General features: G+C 41.8%; 1 protein-coding gene across 1 annotated transcript; it reads left to right on the forward strand.

Moving 5' to 3' along the window:
- Nucleotides 1–10,195: 10,195 nt before the first annotated feature.
- Nucleotides 10,196–22,296, forward strand: LOC306914750 (sarcoplasmic/endoplasmic reticulum calcium ATPase 1). The gene is made up of 22 exons (XM_079491936.1): nucleotides 10,196–10,474; nucleotides 11,490–11,507; nucleotides 12,061–12,143; nucleotides 13,497–13,601; nucleotides 14,269–14,407; nucleotides 15,605–15,685; nucleotides 15,849–15,934; nucleotides 16,086–16,383; nucleotides 16,505–16,760; nucleotides 16,934–17,036; nucleotides 17,390–17,521; nucleotides 17,648–17,764; nucleotides 17,901–18,119; nucleotides 18,241–18,352; nucleotides 18,506–18,729; nucleotides 18,849–19,069; nucleotides 19,245–19,447; nucleotides 19,555–19,640; nucleotides 19,950–20,083; nucleotides 20,332–20,449; nucleotides 20,816–20,953; nucleotides 22,019–22,296. The coding sequence occupies exons 1-22, from the start codon at nucleotides 10,357–10,359 to the stop codon at nucleotides 22,154–22,156; spliced, it is 3,129 nt and encodes a 1,042-aa protein (XP_079348062.1). The 5' UTR covers nucleotides 10,196–10,356; the 3' UTR covers nucleotides 22,157–22,296.
- The last annotated feature ends 236 nt before the right edge of the window (nucleotides 22,297–22,532 follow it).

Here is a 22,532-nt window from a genome sequence, read left to right on the forward strand (position 1 = left end):
TTAGAAGGTGTTAACGGTATATAGAGGATAGAAGGGTTTTTCTTAGAAGCTGGCATTACAACTTATTAATAACTTATCAAAGTTCTCCCTTGAATGCTTCCTAAATGCACCGCAGTCAATGAAACCCTGGGCTTTTCAATTATAGTGTGCATACAATTTCAATACAGAATGTCCATACAATCTTAAAACTTGTAGTTCCTGCAGTTGTAGTTTCTTGTATGCAAGAAATGTTCAGATCCTGTCCACAGGGTGGTGCTCTTGAGTTCCTTTCCTTTGACTTGTATACTATACTTGAAGGTTGCATGCAGTAATATAAAAGTAGCGGTGCTTCCACCCGGCCAAAGCTGTGGCCGAGACTATTATGCCCCCTGTCCGTCTGTACACTGACTGTACACTACTAATCTCCAGCACTGTTGACCGCTGCCACAAGCGTGAAACTGCACACACTCAGAGCAGAACTCTGCCTGTTATAGCGTTACCAGGAGGCCGACTTTTGCTATTTTTGTCAGGTGAAACCTGACTAATTTTTCTTTAACTTACGATACCGATCATTTTGTCCAAACATCACGCAAATATGTACACATGATCTCTATGTTCATGTGATCAAGACTGATCTGTCAGGTTTTTCATATTCTATTATGATTACCTACGATTGGCTAACAAAGTTTGTAGTAGTGGCCTGTTTTGAACAACATGCCCCAAATCATGAACGCAGCGTCCGATTGTTGCAAAACTTTGCAATCACATTCCCACGTGTCTAGGCCAAGGATGAGCCACCCTACATTTTTCAAATCGACTTCATGATGACGCTATAAAAGGCAGATGTGTGTTTTTACCTTTAACTGGACTGATCTAAGTGACTGATCAGCATGAACTTTGCACTAGAGGCTAGGGAACAACTAGCCTGGTGAACTAGCTCTGGTCCATCTAAGTCAGGGGTGCGATCACAAAGGCTGTGCAGGTAGACCACATGACATGCCCCTAAAATATATCACTTGTATTAAGGTGACTTGATTGATTGACATAAAAAGGGCCTGTCAGCTCAAACCCACAAGATAGTAGTAGCATTACAAAGTTATATACAAGAAAACCTATTCTATTTCTCCTCTATATTTCCTCCCAAATGTGTCTAATGTATTATTTTGGTCAGTAGATCTTGTTGAGTTGGTCATTTTGAAAGTAGCTCTCAAGTCAAAAAGTGTGGGCACCCCTGATCTAAGTACTAGAGCTATGGAGCTACTGGTGAACCAGAGCCTTAGAAAAGACATATGGCTCTGTGGTGAACCAAATGTTTTCAAGGGGGAGTGGTTACCAGGCGAGGGAAAAACCTCTGCCTTGCATGTTTCCCATCAGCCTTTTATAGCGCCACCAGGAGGCTGATATTTGCAAAACATATTTTTTTTATATTAGCTCCTATGTGATGTTTTTTTTTTACCAAACATCACTCAAATCGTTACACATCTCTATTAATCATGTCATCAAGACAGACCTGTCCGGTTTTTCAGATTTCATCCTGATCTGCTAAGATTGACTTCTGCTACCTGGCCTGGCGGAGACCTGTGCTCCGAGGAGCACATTTTCCTAGTTTAACGGTTTTGTACGTCTCTAAATGTTTTTGATGAATTGAACATGGTGGACCTTATTGGAAACAAGTGTAATGCTTAATTGGGTCGTCCACTCACAGTTAACAGCCTTTGTATTGAGTTTGTGCTTGAAATGTACTGTAATTCTGCAAACTGTTAATACATATTTCAATCAATCAATCAATCCCATGGAGGCATTATATTTCACAAAAGCTGTAGTGTAGCTGGAAACCATTAGGTTATTATGTGGACTTGTGTGGAATAGATTTATCTTGTTTAAGGATCCTTTCTAGATTGATACATTGTCCTTTTAGTAAAGCTAATGAGAGGATTATTGATCCTCTGTTGCTATCCAGAGAATGTGTTGAAAACTGAACATCAGTCTTTCACATTCTTCATGCTATATTTATCAAAAGAAGATCCAGTTCCTTCCTTAGATATCGCCTAGGCTCCGCTTGCATTCATTCATCTTACTGTCACCAAAGCTCTTCCTTCAAGACATGCTGTCATTTAGCCTTCCTTTCACAGGCCCAATAAGGGGAGAGGTGAAGGACAGGACTTATGGCGATATGATTAGATTGAAAAAGCAGTACAAATAACATACAGTAAAGGTTATGCATAGTTTTTATTGCAAAATGGCAATAAAAAGTAATGCAAACTATACAAAATAATATAGTAATTGGTAGTTTCCAGTACCATGTTCCAAAGTAGTTATAATAGGCTGAAAGAAACCATAGCAGATTTTTCCGGACCCATGTGTATTGTAATCTAGACTGAAGGCTGAAGGTGAAAGAGCAATCCGGGCCATGACTTTGTAACACCCCTCTTAAGGAAATAGCTCTGCATTTACATCATCACTTAACTGCATGAATTACCATTTGGCTGTTTGTTGCTGCTGCATCCTAGTATAGTCGCATGCCTAATTACAATAAGGTGTCACTTGCCAGCAAGAACAGCTCTTCTAGCTGACACTCAGATCTGTTGGATGTTTGTAATGATCAAGCAAAAGGAGACCACATGAAAACAAAGTGATTTTAGTTGCAACTTGCAAGTGCAAATTAATTGTCATTAATTTGCAGATTAACTTGAGTTTAGTTGCTGGGTGCTAATGCAAAAGTCACCTACAAAGGACAGAAGGTGATTTTTCTAGCTGACACTCAGATCTGTTGGATGTTTGTAATGATCAAGCAAAAGGAGACCACATGAAAACAAAGTGATTTTAGTTGCAATTTGCAAGTGCAAATTAATTGTCACTAATTTGCAGATTAACTTGAGTTTAGTTGCTGGGTGCTAATGCAAAAGTCACCTACAAAGGACAGAAGGTGATTTTTCTAGCTGACACTCAGATCTGTTGGATGTTTGTAATGATCAAGCAAAAGGAGACCACATGAAAACAAAGTGATCTTAAATTGCAACTTGCAAGTGCAAATTAATTGTCACTAATTTGCAGATTAACTTGAGTTTAGTTGCTGGGTGCTAATGCAAAAGTCACCTACAAAAGACAGAAGGTGATTTTTCTAGCTGACACTCAGATCTGTTGGATGTTTGTAATGATCAAGCAAAAGGAGACCACATGAAAACAAAGTGATCTTAAGTTGCAACTTGCAAGTGCAAATTAATTGTCACTAATTTGCAGATTAACTTGAGTTCAGTTGCTGGGTGCTAATGCAAAAGTCACCTACAAAAGACAGAAGGTGATTTGACTTCTTAGCACAAACCTGCTAAATGCTTTGTCTTTTAAAATGAACAGGAGCATTTGTTATGACACTCGTAAATTGTATCACAGTGTAATAATACCATCATTATTACACCATTACCAGAGTCTGCCTGCCTGTATTGTTAAACTGGTTTGTCATGATCTGTGCATCTAATGAAAAATAAACTCTATATCAAAATGCATTTTTGCTAAATTTAAATTCAATACATGCTCTTATTTTGGCCGATCTGCTAATTTGCAATGTTTGACAATTTCTGAAAAGCTTTGCTTATAATGACATGCCCAAAATAGGGATGCCAGGTTGAAAGTGGTTGGCATCTAACCTGGGATTGTCAATATCTCAATAAATAAACGTTGATATTACTATTTCTTTAGTGAAATAGAGTCCACCTTTGACCCTTATGACTATGAGGCTCATTTTGCTATTGCCTCCCATGAGGCTTGTACGTAGGATGGCCCTAAGTGGTTGGAATGGTGTGAACAACCAAGACCACCATGCTCAACCTCTACTGTACCACATGGACGATGCTGACGACATGATGGAGGCTTAAAAAGTGCTTCCCAAACGTTTTAGCTGAAAACCCAATGGAGAATGGAATACTAGTGAAAATACCGTAGCAGATCTACAAAGTCACAAGCTTGTGTGCTTGTAGATCTGCTATTTTCACTACTTCTTAAATGTTTATTTATTTATTGTTTGTTTTACTGAAATGATTTGATTTATGATTTGATGATACATTTTAATGTAGGAAACAAACAAAGAAGGTTTGGGATATTTAGTCGCGACCCATAAAAAAATCTGTCCACGACCCAAACATGGGAAACAGTGTCCTAAGACACTCACCTGTCTTGTTTTCTCCCACCAAAGAGATGGAAGGTATGACTTACAAGGCCTGAGCTAAAGGTCCAGCATTCCAAAATAAAAATCTGCAAAGCTGCTACGCTGCAATGTGCCCAGCTGCATAATGTCACCTGGTCTATTTATATCTCTGGAGTAATTCTGGATTCACAGACTCAGCTGCTACTTCTATTATTACTATTAGGTAATGCTGTAACAAGCACTCTGCTAATAATGAATAATAACTCCTTTATCTTTAGATTTACGTTACTGGGTGGGTGCTGCTAATTACCGCATCGCCATCGAGGACAAAGACATTCTTTATTAATCAGAGTAGTGCTGTTGATTACTAGAAGTTTGGGAATCATTTATTTGGTGTGACGTGTACTTGCTGCAAGGAAATCTAAAGCTTGTGGAAGCAAACAGTTATACTACTTTTAAGATGTTGCGCCTGCGTTTCTTGAGCAATGCTCAACACAGTGCATTAACTGTTGGAGTTCAATGTGTCTTCCTAAGTTCCTATTACAGTATCCTATATGCTATATATCCTATATTTCATAAATGTTAAAATATCTTTTTTTTGTAAAGTGGCCCATATTTCCGCTACATTATTAAACTACAGATGAATCTGCTCATACACCATATTATTGAAGGCAATAACCTTACATAAGCACTTAAGGCTTGTATTTTTTGTATGACAAAAATTAGGCTATAGTCAATCTACAGGCTCACAAAGTGTGATCGACTGTTTTTGAGGTTTTTTTTTTAAAGCATTTGAATTATTATTATTGTTGTTATATTTATTAAAGTTTTCGCCTACAGTATAATGCCATGCCCAAAATAGGGACAACAGGTTGAAAGTGTTTAAGAGTTTCCCTTAAAGAAAGACGGCAGGCTGCAGCATTCCGTGGCTCCACCAATGGGTAACAAAGGTCTGCCGCGGCGCCCTGTCTGTCCCTCTTGCTGGGCTTGTGCCATGCAAGTCAGCAGGAACAGGACGGGCTGCACCTCCTCGGTACTTCACACTCACTTTGGGAACATGTGTAAGGTTCAAGAAACCTTGCAGAGGGGGCTGGTAGTTGGTACATGGAGGCCCCTCGGCCGGGCACGAGGGCGTGGCACATTATTGTGCCAATGTGAGATCAGCAGCGCAATAGTGGGGGTGTCAGGAGCAAAGGGAGACCTGGACTTCCTGGGTTACACTGGCGTAGTCTATAGCCACTCACGCAGGCTAGTGACACCCTCACCCATAGACAGAGAGGGAAGACAGAGAAACCCTATCCTTCTGGGATATTGAGTTAAATGTCACTGCTGTACCCTGAGGGAGACACTGACAGGCCGACCCCTGTCACAGCCCCAAAACAAATCTCAGAGGTCAGGCAGGCTGTACAACAGCTGAGAGGCCCAAAGAACCCATGTGGGTGAAAGAGAGAGGTTGGTCAGAGTAGGGGGCACAGAAGAGGAAAATTAGTAGAAAAGGTATAATGAAATGGTTAATTCAGAATTGAAATCGATGTTGGTAATCTGTTTAAACCAAATATAGTATCAAGTACTTACTCTTCTAACTGATTTATGCACATCATGAGTTCTGCTCCTTTTTAACATGGACATTTTGAAGGGGCACGGTACTAGCACTAGCTGTGCAGATATCTTGCTATATGTATTTGGTACTCTGGGTACCATCCATGGCATGGGCACTACTGGGCTTATGTGAGCTTACTCACTTGTAATCATACTCTGTAATGATCCTCATTCCATCTCAAGTGCCAACAGAATTCAAAGGGATCATATTTTCTGAGACCCTAAATCAAACCAAGTATTTACTCAAATGCTAGTAAAATTCACATGTGCTGAATGCAGTTGCATGGCCAGTTTTCTTTTGCATGCACATTCCTATATATTCCTGACAGATTTGATATTTTTAATAATTATTATTTCATACTTTTTGTAATGCCGCCTGGTTCCGTCTGCAAATAATTCAGAGCTTTATACACGTGCACGCGCGTGCGCACACACACACACACACACACACACACACACACACACACACACAGACACAGTCTCACACACACACACACACACACACACACACACACACACACACACACACACACACACACTTACTGTACATTTAAGGAACTGAAATGCCTCTCACCAAGAGACCACGGCTGAGGTCAGTAGGTCACCAGTTGTTGAGTAGGTATTCAGGGGCCTGTGCTATAGAAAAACCTCCCTTTTAAGTAATGCACTGCGGAAGTGCCCTTGCTATCTATATCCATTTAAAGAAGTGACAGCACCTGTACTTACATATCACAAAAATATAATATTTATTTTTAGCAACAATGTTTCACCCAATTATGCATCACAATGCGTCGCTTTGCGCTGCATTTTGATCTTGTAGATCGGCTATTTTCACTACTAGATTTTTAGATTTATTCATGAAATGTCTTTGAAAACAATATTTGAATGTGTTTTTAATTCATGGGAACCACTGTGTTTTTTTAATACGTTTTATTAAGAACAATATACATTCTTTTTTTAGGCCTATGAAAAACAAAAAGGGGAAAAAAGAACGAACAAATAAGGCAGACAAAAGGGGGAAAAAAACCAATCCCTCCCACCCATACTGCTCACTCAGTGACACTGCATAAAATAAAGTAGTAAGATGAAATGCTGTCATGGAAATCAACAACAATACTTGTAATGATGATGATAGAGTCTATCATCATCATTACATTATTGTTGTTGATTACCACATTAATGGTATCCTGTCAGGGGAACTGCTACTTTAGGGAACGTTGTTCAGGTAATGTTGAGTAAAACTGGGTCAAATTTATAGATTTTACTCTAACTGGGACATTCCACATAAGGATCACAATGAATGAACACTTGAGTCATAGTTCCATCCTCATCATGGGTGGAATCCATGGACAGTGAATAATCTGATCAAGACCTTTTATTTTGTTTTCCCATCTTCAGTAATCTGGCCAAATGGCCATCTACCACCACGTTATGTTAGCTGTTGCCATTCGAAAATGGCCTTAAAGAGAACTTTAACTTGACACCTTTTAGTAATTTAGTTAGATGAGATGAAAGAGAAAATACATGATTTTAAATTTAATTTCATTACATTTTATAGTAGCTGCTAGTTAACTACTGGTTGACCGTTAAAGTTAAGTTGGCACTTTGTCAGGTAACATTCACATGCTTCATGTATGTTTCATGATGTACCCCTCAATAGATCATGAACCCTATAGAATATTACTTAGCCTGAGCTGCAGCCTCTTGCATTTCAGTACATCTCAGCAAGTTTTTTGGCATGGACCTGATGATGGTATATTTGTAACGTGATTTAGTGTGGACTACATGATTGAATAGGCTCAATGTATATATTTGTCTTAAAACACCAGGTACCTCACATAGAGATTGATTATTTTAGGCTCCTTTGACCTTCTCTTGACCTGGAAATTCACACGGGTCAAGACATGCACCGTGCCTGGAGATATTTATGGCCATTACTAGCTTAACTCGGTACCACAGTATTGGAAATTGCAACGTGTAATTATAGTAATGATAACAGTTGCCATTAATTGATAAATTCTTACACTTGTGACCTGACCTGATCCACAACAGGATCGAAACGTTGTCAGCCAAATAAATACGTTTTTGTACCTTTTATGGTGTGCGCCGTGCAGGCTCTACACTTTGCAAAATACATTCTTCTTACATTCCCACAAAGCTACAGTGTACGTCATATAGCTGTGCAGTTATTTATTGACGCCTCTGTATCTACAATATGGTAATTTCTAGATTTGATATTATATTAAACTACATTACATAGTATACTGTATAAACAGGATACATGCCACCAGTTGTCCTTCTGTTGGAAGGGCTGAGCAATGACCACAGGTGTGTTTTTCAGGAACACCTGTGTTCATTCATTACCCAGAGCACCTTGAGTTCCTGTCTGTCCACAGAGGACGTCAGTCAGCCCCCCTGTGAGATAAGGGCTGCCTGTTTTACTGCTGTTAAAACAAACAGTAAATCATTATCACAGGGCCGCTGATCTCGACCGTATATTCATTATTGACACCAGAGAGCTTCAACAATACAGCTGTGTGTGTTGGTTTGTTGTTGCACTTGTCAGTGAGATAAGAATACAACAAATGTCGCGTTAGCATCCATTGACAATCCAATGTTTGTCTTTGTGACATAAATGATGATCATTTTGGTCATTCCCATACTTATTCTAATGCTTAATTTTATACTGAGTAATCAACAAACAACATAGTACAACTTAACTCAAAATAACACCAAAGCTAACTGCAATGTCATTATATGAAGCAGAAGGCTCAGAGTCAGAAGGAAGTAGTCCAATGGCAGTTCAGAGGCCAAGCTGAAATAGATCTTGGTTTAAGCCAAGCATCTAGAGTTTCTTATTGAGACCGCTCCAACGTCTTTCATAATCATTCTAAACTCTCAGAGGGTGACGTGTCCTTTCATTTTAAATCATTCTACGATTGGTAGAGTGAAAATGTCACAGTCTTTTTGACTATCAAATGCAATGGCAATTCCTGGGACTATGAGACTGTGATTTTCAGTTTACCACGTTTGTTAAAAACCAATTCAAAGTAAACAAATGATTGACAAACTATGAATTAACCAATGGGTAGATTAGACAATGCTCCATGCGTCAAAAAGCATAAACCCACCAAGAAGCAATATATGATCACAAACTGGCAAAGGATCTGAACTTTGGTCTTATTTAGCTCTACTTAATCACGTGTTTCGGTCATCACAGTCTAAACAACTAAATCAATGTTCCGGATCCACCACAAGAGGCCATTGTACATCACTGGATGGCAGTCTGTGGTGTTGGATCATCTGTCACACAGCTACTTATGGCACAGCTTGCCATATATCGCAACTGCCTCCCTTCCTCGAAAAAGAAAAGGAAAAAAAGAAGAAATAAAATTTGATCCCTCTCTATCTGCAGCCGGGGTCTCTCTTCTGTGGCGATATTGTATGACACGCCGGCTCTCCTTTAGGCATTCCCCCCCCCCCCCCCCCCCCCCCACCGCCATGCAGCAGTCATTCCTCTACTGTACAGTACACTCACTTTCTTCTTTTTATTATTTTCTCCTTTCTGTCATCAGCCCATTCATGAAAGTGTGTCCTCCTTTGACTTATTTATGTTTTCAAATACTTATTTCTATACTATACTATATTTACTATATTTCATGTAGGTTGGTTGGTGCTTATATCTTTCTTTGTATTGGTATTACTTTGCTGAAACAAAGCTTCTGAAAAAACACATAATGTAATATAGTGCTGTGCACTGCACTGCACTGTGATGATGATGATGGTGAATATGATACAAAACAAGTTATATAGTGCTAATATGTTGCATGACGCCTCCCTGTGCGTCCGGCTCTTCTCTTGGCACTCGTGCATGTTGTGTGTCTGTATACTACACTGGTTTCCCTTTCTGGGCCCGTGTAACCGCGCCCCAGTAAAGCTTGTACTAAATTAACCTTCTACCACCGTTTCCCTCCTTCATTCTCTCGCTCTTTCTGTCGTTTTCTCTCTCTCTCTCTGGCTCGGCACCCTCTACAGCACCAACCAGTTGAGCCGTCACTCAATGACCCCCCACTCCCTGATCTTCTGTCCTACTCTCTCACCTTCTCCTTTCTCCTTATTCCACTGACCATGCATGTTCCAAAAACAGATCTCATTTACATGTACGGTATACCCCCCCCCCCACACACACACACACACACACACACACACTCCAGTGCCCCGCACCCCACCCCACCCAACTCTGCCACTAGTCCCCATCACCTCCTCCCCACACCCAAGTCCCCCCCCCCCCCCCCCCCCCCTGTCCAAGGCTGCCACACTCCTCACACCTCCCTTTTGCTCCACTGCAGACCCACCCTCTCTGACACCCCCACCCCACCCCCTGTCTCTCATGCTGGTATTTGGGGGGCGTGTGTCCGTGGGGTGTCCACCAATCCTGTGGCCCTTTGGGGTATAAAACCCTGAACATCCGTTAGATAATTTGCTCTTTCTGTCAGTCAACTACTCCAGGGTTAGGAGGGTGCCACACATACAGGCAACGGTGGACAAAGGTGAAAAAAATCTGCAGATAACCGCAAAGAAGTTAAACAGCACGGATAGACGGTTAGGAGCCCGCTCCCTTTGTTTCTCCAGGAAGGATGGAGAACGCCCACATGAAGGAAGGGCCCGAGTGCCTGACTTTCTTTGGAGTGAACGAAACAACCGGCCTCACTATTGACGCGTTCAAGAAGAACCTCGCCAAGTATGGACACAATGGTAAGAGCACAGGCATCACGGATGGGCATTGAGGATGGGCTGGGGGACATACTCAACGAAGGCTTACACAGAGATAGAGTGACAAACTGGTATAGAGCTGGATGGTGTTCATATGAATGACTAATGTGTAACGTTGCCTGACTCCAGCAGTCAATGACATACAGTAGGATGTTTTCTTTCACAGGAGCTAGCAGAGAGGGTTGAGGGTCTTGCATTGGCTGCTTTTAGAGGGGAGTTGCAACAGCTGGTAGAAATGTGGAGACATTGAGAAGCAGAGACTTTGAGGGCTTTGAAGAGCTATTTAAAGATAAGCAAAGAAGATGACTGGCGAGTGAGAGAGACAGGTGATGGCTCAAGAAGCTTCCTGGGTGATATATGGGGCGGGCGTTAACAGGAGAGGTGGATAATTTTAGGCCGGGTGAAAAGGGGGAGGTCCTTAGGTATCTTATAGCTAAAGTTTCTGCAATGTGAATGCTAATCAATAATAGTAGGCATATGGGTAATTAGATACCAAAGGCTGTGCTACTATAGTACAAAAGCTATTACTCTCAATTAATCTCAATCTGTGAGAGCTGTTTGTTTTCACTGTGCAGTTTATCCTCATCATGAAGATGAACATATCTTATTTTGTTGAAGAGATAAAGGTATCAGTCCTTTCATTGTTTAGTATTTTAAAACGTGGCACGCTACTTCAAATGGATTTCTTCTGCCTTGTCAGGCAGAGCATCAAAGGCTTTGTAAATTGTAACTTATAATCACTAAGAGTTTTAGAAATGCATTGTATAAGCTTTTTGATGAGAAATTGTAAAATATATATACCATGCTTTACCATTGTGGTAGGCCTACATGGCTTCAAGGGACCTACATGGTGTCAGAAACCTTTCAATAGATTATAGAGAAAATCTTGTGCTACCCAACTCAAATACAATTTGAAATTTAAATTTTATTGATTTTTAATAACCATCCATTTTCTCTGTTTCTCTCTCTTCTATCTTCCCTGTGTTCTCAACAACAGAGTTGCCCGCTGAGGAGGGTAAGTGTTTATCCACACACACACACACACACACACACACACACACACACACACACACACACACACGCACACACACTATACTAACAATACAATAAAACATACATCCAATTAGTTCTATTGAATCATTTGGATTTTAAGAAGTCCCAGGCTCAGGGTACCACCTTTACAAATCCTTGATCAGCACAAGGGATGGGTCATCATCACTGCTCTACATTGGCCTCTGTCCACAACCAATAAATCTGCTTAGGGAGGTGATCAAAACAAGCATGCACTATTTTAATTGAGAAATGTCTGGCACTGTATTGTGCAATCCCCTTGCTCTAGTCTAGCACAATCTTATTTGTTATTGGACAACAGATATTCTAATTTCTTCTCTTTCAAGGCCAATAAGTAAAAATTTACACTTTTTCATTTGGGCATCTTTGGAGACAAAGTTCAAACACCAAATACCCAATATACCCAATATACCTTTCAAAATATTTGTGTACACATTCGTATTTTGTGATTATTTACTAAAGGGCCTCTTTATTTCCTTTCTCTTCTTCTCATCCAGGTAAGAGCGTCTGGGAGCTGATCGTTGAGCAGTTTGAGGACTTGCTGGTCAGGATTCTGTTGCTGGCTGCTTGCATCTCCTTTGTGAGTATTTAATTTTAATGTCAAGGCTGTATTTTGTACATTTTATCCCAGGTTTCACCTGTCACGTTATTCTTAAATACAAGTAACAGTTGCACAAGGTGTAGTAGTCTGTAGAATGAGTAAGAAATCCCTTGGACTTCACCAGAGGTGTTCAACTCATGCAGCAACAGTCCCCACAACAGGAACTTTGTCATTGTGGTGACATTTGCATTTCACAAATGTCAGTGACGTTCTTTTCTCTTCTTCTCAGCTTTCACAAATGTCTTACTGCCAACTATAACTATACCATACCAGAACAAGCTCTTCGGAGTGAATAATCCCCTTTGACCCCTGGGTCTTATGTAGCATCCTGATACAGATTATATTGCGTTTCACATTTTTAGACCACACGTGTTCAGCTAACATGCTTGCAGGCATTGCTGCAGTTGATCATTGCCATCTTGTCACTTTGTAAGACAACTTCTTATCCCCTTCTAAAGTCCCCCCACCCCTCTGTATTTTTGACGTGTTGGCTGCTTGTGCAGGGAGGGGTGTACATTGTGAGGGCTAGTAGGAGGTGTATTAATTGCTGCCCCTTACTTTCCACCCTGTTGGTCAGCTGTCATTATGGCCTTAGAAGGCGAATGGTTGAGGGGCAAGTGAGAGATGAGGGTCAGGGAAGTATAGGGGGGCTGAGGGGTAAGGGTTTATTTTAAGAAAGATTCAAGCCAGGGAGAGAAACTGAATCCTTCGGGAAAGGTCAGGACTGAAGCAAGGAACGAGCGGCTTCCACAGAAAGTGGCAGATAAGATTGAGCAAGGAGTTATGGGACATAGAGATCAAATTAAAACAGATTATGTAATCATACTATGACATAGGGCAATGCTATATAGGATCATTAATCAGAACTGCTGATGAGAGGTCGACGCTGGACAAGAACATTTTAAAACATGAGAACTATGCATAACTGTACAAACACAAATGCACGCATACATAAATACATGCAACAAACATTTTTTTATGATACACTACTACTACTATTATTACTATTACCTTTTCCCCCCAAAGTCAAGTGAAGAAAACACAGGAAGCACTACTACCTTTGCAAATTCAACAATCCTTGACATCAAAAGGCAGAAAAAAAGAAAAAACTACACTCCAGATGAGATTTGAATAAGCCAGCGAGTCGAGAACTCCCATGAACCACACTGTAAAAGCTGACACCATCACAACAGCTGTGACAAATATCTTAAATACAGAGACATGATTCATGCTGGACACTGTGTTCCTTTTCAGCATTTTGTGGTGCCCTAGGTTGTATTTCACATGCCAAATGCTAGGTGTTAACTGGCTAACTGGCCTCTGTTCCTATAGGTGCTGGCTTGGTTTGAGGAAGGCGAGGAGACCGTCACCGCTTTCGTGGAGCCCCTCGTCATTCTTCTCATCCTCATCGCCAATGCCGTTGTCGGTGTATGGCAGGTTAGTGAAAATGTTGAGCAACTCCTGTCTGCTGTGATGACAGACGTATGTTTCCTGCAGGCTGTCAATGACTCTCTATGTATGCATTGACCTGCTACATTGCATCCTTCGAAGAACTTGGCATGGCCATCAGGCTTTAGTAAGCAGGGGAACATTCCCTTTCTCATTGAAAGATGATGTGCTCTGCAGTCCGTGCCACATTTCAGATTACAGCATCCGCTGTTGATAATTAGCAAAATTCAGTCACTCCTTCTATACGTCTTTACAATTACATTGATAATAAATCTGTCTTTGACAACTGTCAAAATGTATTCACTGAATAACTGCATATCCGGTCATATTGGATCCTTCCAAGTTTTAGATGTGAACTCAGTACTAAGAATGTAATTTCTGTCTATCAACAAGCCGATCTAACTCACAACGCATCACAATGCAGCGCGTTGTGAGCTTGATTTCCTTTTTTTCTTTAGCTTTTTTTATTCAATCTATTAGAATTGTGAAACGTGCGGAATACCGGTAATTGTGAAAAACATTTACACAAATCTTCTCTTATCAAAATCCTTTTAGATGGGGGTCCACAGCCAATTACATATCAATTTGGGGATGCTTGACATGAAAATGTTTGAGAACCACTGATCTAAATATTGTATGATTGTACTTTTCACAGGAGCGTAACGCTGAGGATGCCATTGAGGCTCTGAAGGAGTATGAGCCTGAGCTGGGCAAGGTTTACCGTGCTGACAGAAAGAGCGTGCAGATTATCAAGGCCAGAGAAATTGTCCCTGGAGACATTGTGGAGGTGTCTGGTATGTTGCTTGTGCTTTCCCCTTAACGTCATCACCATGCATTAGGGAACTGTTTTAGAAACCCTATCAAAACATCACTATTTGCGTTATTACTGCGTAATTATTTACATGGCCGGAGGGAGAGAAACTGGAGACCTTTTCTCTCCTTTTGCGATGGGATATTCTTCTTGAGGTGTAACCCAACCCCACAATCTGTGCTGTCAAGGACAGGCAAATGATATCCCTATTAATAGCGAAAGAATCCGATGGGTCAAAGGCTGTTTTGCTGTCTAAATAGCATTTCACTTAGATGGTCAGAGTCTATATCGTGTCAGTGAAGTCTGAGGAAGAAACAGAGAGGCTTTACAATAAACACACATCCGATAAATGTTATTTGCTAAATTGTGCAACAGGCAGAGCTTCCTGTCTTTATAAGGCAACGAGAGGGCGGGAGGGACGGGGGAATGGGAGAGCACTGCTGTGAAAACATGCTGAGTGAAGGAAAACAAAATCATGGATATAAATACCCCCAATGGCACCTGCCCCCCTCACACCCGCCCGCCCTCTATCCCAATGTACACCTGTTGCTCTTGGGCTATTCATTTCAGTGCAATCCCCCCTACTCCCTCCCTCTCGCTCTCTCTCTCTCTCTCTTTCTCTCTGCTCTCTCTCTGTGCCATGGTTCATTAGTTTAGTTTAGTTTATTTGCACAATATGTACATAATAACAACAATATGGTAAAAACAAAGAAATACAGAAAGCAAATATATCAATAAGAAACAAGATTAGTTACATACATGATGTGCTGGAAGTGCCAAAAAACCCCAAAGGGGCTTATCGAGTGGCCTTCCACTCGATTCCATTCTGATTGGGTGCATGCTATATGACATTTGAGACTGTTCTTAACTTTGGAAACTTATAACTTATAAGCAGTCTTATAACACAGGGTGTTATAAGATGTTATTTTCTTTGTAAACCTTTAATATTCTCATTTGGTATTTTGCAAATTATGTGGAATTTACAGTGGAGATATTGCAAAATTGATGACAAGGAGGCATAATAGATTCACGTTAATGCTGCTAAATTCCTTCTCACTGCATTAACCCTCCAAATACAACACATTAACCATACATGTTCTGTTTTACGTATATGTGTATGTTCAATAACATCGGATAACAACTCTCATAACCGAAATGAACTCTCTGTCTGTGTCTACAGTTGGTGACAAAGTCCCCGCTGACATCAGGCTTATTTGCATCAAGTCCACCACCCTGCGTGTTGACCAGTCTATCCTTACTGGTAAGGTTTACAAGTCTACTGTATTATAGGGAAGATAGAATTGATAGAAGTGATAGAATTACATATTCCTTGCAGCAATGTTTGTGTAGTGCATAAGGTAGTAATCCTCAATGTTGTAGTTTCTATTCCCTGTTTCTAATCAATTTGATGCTGTTACCCTCAGGTGAGTCTGTCAGTGTGATCAAGCACACTGATGCAGTCCCCGACCCCAGGGCTGTCAACCAGGACAAGAAGAACATGCTTTTCTCTGTAAGTGTCTTCTATTTTATATTTGTATTATTCAATAGTTGTGGTTTTTCATCATTTCCTTTCTCCTCCAAACTTCACTTAATTTCGACGTTCTCTTCTATTCCATGTCCACGATTGTCTTTTCACCTTCCTGTTCCTGTCTCCTCCTCAGGGTACCAACATCGCCTCTGGCAAGGCCATTGGTGTGGCTATCGCGACCGGTGTCTCCACTGAGATCGGTAAAATCCGTGACCAGATGGCCGCCACTGAGCAGGAGAAGACCCCTCTGCAGGCTAAGCTGGACGAGTTCGGCGAGCAGCTGTCCAAGGTCATCACCCTTATCTGCATTGCCGTCTGGGCTATCAACATTGGCCACTTCAACGACCCCGTCCATGGAGGCTCCTGGATCCGTGGTGCCGTCTACTACTTCAAGATCGCCGTTGCCCTGGCTGTGGCCGCCATCCCTGAGGGTGAGCAAAAATATTTTCAACCAAAACAATGTTTTCAGACAGTTACCTAGCCCGTGTCCTCGATTGTCTGTTGCCCTGCTTGTTCATTATCACGCTCACACTTTGCACCAATCTGTCGCAGGTCTGCCCGCTGTCATCACCACCTGTCTGGCTCTGGGCACCCGCCGTATGGCCAAGAAGAACGCCATTGTCAGAAGCCTGCCCTCCGTGGAGACCCTGGGCTGCACCTCCGTTATCTGCTCAGACAAGACCGGCACCCTCACCACCAACCAGATGTGTGTGACCAAGATGTTCATTGTCAAGAATGTTGCTGGTGACTCTGTTGACCTTGATGCCTTTGACATCTCTGGCTCCAAGTACACTCCTGAGGGCGAAGTGTAAGTCTGATTTCCATAACAAATGTATCTGTTATCATTACTACTATATTATAGACTATGTAGAATATAGACTACTATAGACTCTTATTTTCCAAGTTCAACACTGAGGCGAAGGTACACTTGACCTCTGTCTTTCAATTAATTCCTTTGTTGTTACTTCTCCCATAATTCAGTTCCCAGGGAGGTTCCAAGACCAACTGCAGCTCATTCGACGGCCTTGTTGAGCTGGCTACCATCTGCGCCCTGTGCAATGACTCCTCTCTCGACTACAATGAGGTACAGTTGATGTTTTGAACCTGCAAAAGAAGAAACACCCGCACACTGTCTTCAAATGCAGTGAAAATATTTAATAGGGAACCAGCAACGTTTCGGCCTATACAGCCTTCATCAGGCTCATTGCTGCTTCCCTATTAAACATTTTCACTGCATTTGTAGGCGGTGTGCAGGTGTTACTTCTTTTGCATGATGTCGGGCACTTAGTTGTCCTTCTCCTACGCACCTGTCGCTTGTAGGTGTGCAAAAGCCTTTCTTTTTTGTAATGTTTTGAACCTGACATCTGAAGTAGGACAGTGGTAGGCCTCAACTCACAAGCCTTCAAACCTTTCTAATCACTACCTCTATTTCAACAGACCAAGAAGATCTATGAGAAGGTTGGTGAGGCTACTGAGACCGCCCTGAGCTGCCTGGTTGAGAAGATGAACGTGTTCAACTCTAACGTCAAGAACCTGAACAAGATTGAGAGGGCCAATGCTTGCTGTTCAGTAAGTGTCGTGTGCACTGCCCACTGCCATATAGTTGATAGAATCATACTCTTGTTCTTCTTCTTCATCACCAACCAACCGTCACTCAGTTATTTCTAAATATAACCATTTTACCTCTTCCAATAGGTGATCAAACAGCTGATGAACAAGAAGTTCACCCTGGAGTTCTCCCGTGACAGGAAATCCATGTCCGCTTATTGCACCCCTGCCAAGGGTGATGGCGGTGCCAAGATGTTCGTGAAGGTCAGTTCCGTCTTTCCGTCTCTTCCCATTCACAATACATTTGCTCATTATTCCCGTGCTTTTGTGGAGATGAAACAGTCATCAGTCATCAACCACTGTCAACGAACAATGTGAAAACCGCTAATTTCTTCAACAGGGCGCACCCGAGGGTGTGATTGATAGGTGCGCATACGTCCGTGTTGGCGCCACCCGCGTGCCCCTGACCGCTGCTGTTAAGGACAAAATCTTGGCTGTGATCAAGGATTGGGGTTGTGGTCGTGACACCCTGCGTTGTCTGGCCCTGGCCACCCTTGACACCCCCATGGATGTCAAGGATATGGTCCTTGAGGACGCCACTAAGTTCATTAACTATGAGGTAAGAACCACACAAATTCTGGCTTTACCTGCCAGGTGCTTGAACATTGAAGGGCATAGTAGCTAAATATATATAACTCTATAAACCTGTACTTACCTCCTTTCCTCCCATCTTCACCAAGGTTGACCTGACCTTTGTTGGAGTTGTTGGTATGCTGGATCCCCCTCGTAAGGAGGTCACTCCCGCCATTGAGCTGTGCAGAGCCGCTGGAATCCGTGTCATCATGATCACCGGTGTGTATACTTCCTGTACCGTCTGCAATGACAGTTTATAGCCAGATGTTTATGCAATATGCAGCTAGTAGTGTCTGGCTAATGGGTAATATCAAGCAGTTGTGTGACTGGGCTCGGCCGTACCCGCTAACCTGCAGACTCTTCCTACTCCAGGTGACAACAAGGGAACCGCCATCGCTATCTGCCGTCGTATTGGCATCTTCACCGAGGATCAGGATGTGGAGGGCAAGGCCTACACCGGACGCGAGTTTGACGATCTGCCCAGTGACGATCAGGGCCCAGCCGTGATGAGAGCTTGCTGCTTCGCCCGTGTGGAGCCAGCCCACAAGTCCAAGATTGTTGAGTTCCTGCAGAGTTACGATGAGATTACTGCCATGGTGAGGAGATCATCTCAGCAGAAACATGCATCTTCACTATAAGATGATCTGCAGGTGTGTATACTGTTAGAAAAGTCCATGCTGACTGTGTGCCGTGCCTCCTCTGTCCCTTAACCCAGACCGGTGATGGTGTGAACGATGCCCCCGCCCTGAAGAAGGCCGAGATCGGTATCGCTATGGGCTCTGGCACCGCCGTTGCCAAGTCTGCCTCTGAGATGGTCCTGGCTGACGACAACTTCTCTTCCATTGTGTCTGCCGTTGAAGAGGGCAGAGCTATCTACAACAACATGAAGCAGTTCATCCGCTACCTCATCTCCTCCAACGTCGGTGAGGTCGTCTGGTGAGTGGCCACTTTAATATCTAGTTGTCTAATTCCGTTGTGTCTTCTTCCTCTTCCTGTATGCTCCTTTCCCCTTTTCTCTGCAGTCTTTTTTTGTTCACATTGGCTTTGTCCACGGCACTGGGCAATTGTTCTCATGTGTCCTGACCTTCCACCCTTCCTCCCACCCTCTCAGTATCTTCCTGACCGCTGCCCTGGGTCTGCCCGAGGCTCTCATCCCCGTCCAGCTGCTGTGGGTCAACCTGGTGACTGACGGTCTGCCCGCCACCGCTCTGGGCTTCAACCCCCCTGACCTGGACATCATGGGCAAGCCCCCACGTTCCCCCAAGGAGGCCCTGATCTCCGGATGGTTGTTCTTCAGATATATGGCTATTGGCGGTAAGTAGTTAACTTCTTCCGGTGTTTCATATAGTAGAATGACGTGGCTATGAGTGTAAACGTGTTAAAGAACAGACTCACCTATAGCAACTGACTTTCTTCAACAGGATACGTCGGTGCTGCCACTGTTGGTGCTGCTGCCTATTGGTTCATTTATGATGTAGAGGGTCCCGGTGTCACCTACTACCAGCTGGTATGTACATTATCCCTCGCAGACACATACTTGTTACTCTCGAAAAGCAGTGTTCAATAGCACTGATTTATGCAAAGAAAAAAAAATCTAAACCTCAAAAATGGAGTTAGGTGGTTTCCTCCCGACAGCAACGATAATTATTTCACAGCAAACATTTTTAACTTGTATCTTTGCTTCTGGGGGGTCCCTGGAACAACATATTTTAAGATGGGGTCGGCGGCCAATTATGCAAATAAATAAATAATAATTATGCAAATAACAGCACATGGTGACCAAAGTCTCTCTTTCTCTGTCACTATCTCTACACAGTCCCACTTCATGCAGTGCCATGATGCCAACGAGGACTTTGCTGGCGTTGAGTGCGAGATCTTTGAGCATGAAGCTCCTATGACCATGGCCCTGTCTGTGCTGGTCACCATTGAGATGTGCAACGCCCTCAACAGGTACAGTACGGTTCAGAGTATAAAACAAAATGAGGTCATTTAACTCTGATAGTTAAATGAGCTAATTTTTCAATGTGTTATATTCAAGATTTCTGTTACTTTTACGTCAACATAATGACATCAAGCCAAGCAATTCAATTAGCAATTTTGAAATCCATCACTTAGCGGAAGCGATCATTCTTCTATTGCTGTAAAAGCCATCACGCTGCCTTTGATAGCAATTTCATCCTCTAATCTCTTCTCTCCAGCTTGTCTGAGAACCAGTCTCTGATCCGCATGCCCCCATGGGTCAACTTCTGGCTGCTCTCTGCCATGGCCCTCTCCTTCTCCCTGCATTTCATGATCATCTATGTGGAACCCATGCCCGTAAGTCTGCACCAGGATTCATCACTCCCTACAGTCCCATTTATCCACTTAAGAAATGTTTTGCTTATAATGACATGCCCAAAATTACAACATGCTTACAGGGCTCTGGGGACATTCTTGTTTAATTCACAATCATAATGTAGATTTTTTGTTTGTTTGTCTGTTTGTTTTTTGGGTTAGGGTTAGGATTAGACTACACATATACACTGTCATAGATTTACAATGACAATGTTATTCAGATGTGACAGAGATCCATCACTCATTCCTTGTCTTGAATACCCACATGATATGCATGATATGGGACTTATGTACTAGTATTTCTATTGTGACATACCGTAATATTGATCACTCTTTTCCCTCTATTAGATGGTCTTCCATCTGACTCACTTGAACGTTGATCAGTGGCTGGTTGTCCTGAAGCTTTCCATCCCTGTCATCCTCATTGATGAGGTCCTGAAGTTCGTCGCCCGTAACTACATTGAGAGTACGTATCCTCACATTTGTGTCGTCCGATGATGGCTCCTGCTACTGTTGGGTTTCCACAGACAGCTTTCAAGATTCTCTTTCTAAAATCTGTCATTTTGTTCTAATTTCCCCCACTATACATTATTAATTTTTCACTAATAATTTAACTAAGTGTACTTGAAATTAATCTATCAGTTAATTCATTATTTAATTATATGAATGTATTACTAATTCAATCAATATAATCCATTTTCATATTTTCTTCATTGAAATAATTCTATCCATCTACTTTCATTCACGTCTATCATCTTTTCTGTTCTCTCATTCTTTCCTCAAGTAACTCTGCAATCCTCCATTCATCATTAACTCTTCATTAACTCACTTACCCCCTTTCTTTCTATTTATTCTTTCCAGAATACCCATAATATATCAACTTTCCATCATTAGCTTGTAACTAAAACAATGTATTCTACAAGCTGCTCTTCCAGCAACATGTCTTGTTATCTTTGTCTATGTTAGTGTATTTCTTTGTGTGTGTTTTGGGAGCGAGCGTGTCAAGGCTAAGTCTAATTTATAATTTGTATACTTCATGTGCATTGTGTTGTCCAGTGTGGTAGAGTGTTTGTTGACAAAACGTGGTACTCAGGCCTTTTGCCGAGCTGAGTTACAAATTAATTGGATGGATAGAAAAACTTGCAGATGTCGACCTGGGGTCGACATCTGCAAGGGCAATGCAGTCGCAACGGGTTCCTAACGCCAAATCAAATGGGTTCAGATCTGAGCCAAGTCTCCTGTGATGTAAGGAATGGATGGCAGTCGCTTTAATTGCATTGAATATTATTACAGTCCAAAGTGCAGTTGGCTTAGAAATTTTCAATGTTACATTGAAGGTATTGGCTATACTGTAGCTGAGTGCACTTTTGACTTTATATTGCGGCTACATAGTTTCCAGGCGATTGGATTTGAATAGTTATAGATAGTATTTGTTCTACACTAACATAATCCTAGTTGTATGTGTAATAACACTTGCAACGTATCATTTACAACTCTAATTGTGTCTTTTTTGTTTTTGCATTTCCAGTTTCAGCAATCAAACAGAAATAGACATGTAGAAGAGTCTGCAAAGGAGGAAGATCACAACCAATGAAGAGGGGAGCTCTAGTGAGCCACCCAGAAGAGAAGACAAAACACAGGAAAACCGTTAAAAAAACAATACAAAATACATCAAAAAAATCTACATAAAAATAACCTCTATGTAAAGAAAGATGTATTTAAATGGAGGTATATTGTCCCTGCGAATTACATAGTAAAGTATTTAAAGATTTTATTCTAAGAAATAAAGTATGTATTAATATTAAAATGACTTTTTTTTGTTAAACTTGGATATTCTCAGCTTGTCTCATTATCTCATTTACTCTTGTTCTTGTCTATGTTTCTCATGTATTGTGAAACACTGGCTGCCTTCACTGAGCACTGTATAGTGTGGGGGTGTAGGGTTGCAGAATGACTTCATATGGACAGAAAAAGGCACATGCTTCCCAGCTGCCAGTGCTCTCCATAAGCTCTGTGTAGTCAGTCGACACTGTTGGAAGTCCCATGACATAAATGGGCATGCACA

This window comes from Electrona antarctica, assembly GCF_951216825.1.
Source record: "Electrona antarctica genome assembly, chromosome: 22".
NCBI lineage: Eukaryota > Metazoa > Chordata > Actinopteri > Myctophiformes > Myctophidae > Electrona > Electrona antarctica.